Source organism: Nestor notabilis, unplaced genomic scaffold (assembly GCF_000696875.1).
Source record: "Nestor notabilis isolate BGI_N333 unplaced genomic scaffold, ASM69687v1 scaffold4098, whole genome shotgun sequence".
NCBI lineage: Eukaryota > Metazoa > Chordata > Aves > Psittaciformes > Psittacidae > Nestor > Nestor notabilis.
In genome coordinates, this window is record NW_009941376.1 from 1 (window position 1) to 1237 (window position 1237).

Below are 1237 nucleotides of genomic sequence, written 5' to 3' on the forward strand. Positions count from 1 at the left end.
GGAGGGCCCCGTGGTGCCCGTTTGGATGAGCCGGGTGATGCTCCCGCGCTCACCGGAGCAGCTCCCTTCCCAAACAGCGGCGTAGCGATAAGGAGGGAGCGTGGATTTAGGGGGAGCTCCCCATTTCGGGGTCCCCGCGTGGTGCAGTGGCTGGAATGACTCCGCCGTGGTGCAGTGGCTGTAATGACTCCGCAGTGTGCGGGGCCTGAGCAGGAACGTGCATTTCCTTGGCTTAAAACCACGTGAGTTTTCAAAGACATCAGTTTAGCGGTGAGTGGAGTGATGTGATTGCAGGTTTAGTGTGTTTGTGCTGGGGATTGAACACCCGTCCGTGTTTAATCCCCCTGGACTTGGTGCTTTCCCCCTCCTCCCAATTGCGTCCAGCACTGCTGCTCCAGCATCCCTTTTTGGGCACAAATAGTTGGAGGCACACGTGGGTCCTTGTCTGGACCATGGGCCCATGATGCTCAAGCCCTGTGGTCTGTCCTGCCTGCGCAGGCTGTGGGTGCTGGAGGTCCGTGCCGCATCCATGGGAGGCGGTTGGTGCCTTCAGTGGTAGGACTCAGGGGACCTGCCACCACTTCTGCCTGGGGTAAGATGCTCTTTATAGCTACAAAACACGTTGAAATCTGGGTTCTTCTCTCTCTGCAGCAAACCTGGTGTTGCACCAGACTGTGGAGCGCATCCACGTGGGCAAGAAGTATGGGGACATCCCTCGAGGCATCTTTGTTGTGAGAGGGGAGAACGTTGTTCTGCTGGGGGAAATCGTAAGTGAGGGGCTCTGCTCCCAGCAGCAGCCTGGGACCGAGCTGGGGGGGTCGTGGTGACATGAGTGTGGTGTCTGTCAGTTAAAGGTGATCCCTGTCCCCTTGTGGGGGCTGGTGCTTGAGCCCCGTCCTGGGGCGGTTCAGGCTGAACCACCATGAAGATGCTGCTGTGTTTGGGCTCGGCAGGAGCTGAGCTCCCTGGGAGCCCTCTCCCATGGACGCTGTGCCGGGGGTCCCTGGCTGTGTCCCCCCACATCGGGGTGACCCCGGCACTGCTGTTTGCGTCGCCTTCACCTTTTGATGGGCACAGGCTCACTGCATGTCCTGCACACGCAAACCTGTGACCATGATCCAGGGTGAACCCAGGTGCTCACAGCACCAGGTCCCTGGGCTGCCTTCGGGCCAGCTCCTGCTCACCCAGGGAGCCAAGAGCAATGGAGCGTGCTGCCCACGGCACCGCTCTCCCCAGG

General features: G+C 60.3%; 1 protein-coding gene across 1 annotated transcript in view; it reads left to right on the top strand.

Annotated features, from left to right (window-relative positions):
- The first annotated feature begins 460 nt into the window (after positions 1–460).
- LSM1 (LSM1, U6 small nuclear RNA associated) overlaps positions 461–1237 on the top strand; it is a 1028-nt gene continuing 251 nt past the window's right edge. The window contains exons 1-2 of the mRNA XM_010020847.1: positions 461–539; positions 652–774. Coding sequence (XP_010019149.1) covers positions 461–539; positions 652–774 — 202 coding nt within the window. The remainder of the gene's footprint in view (positions 540–651; positions 775–1237) is intronic.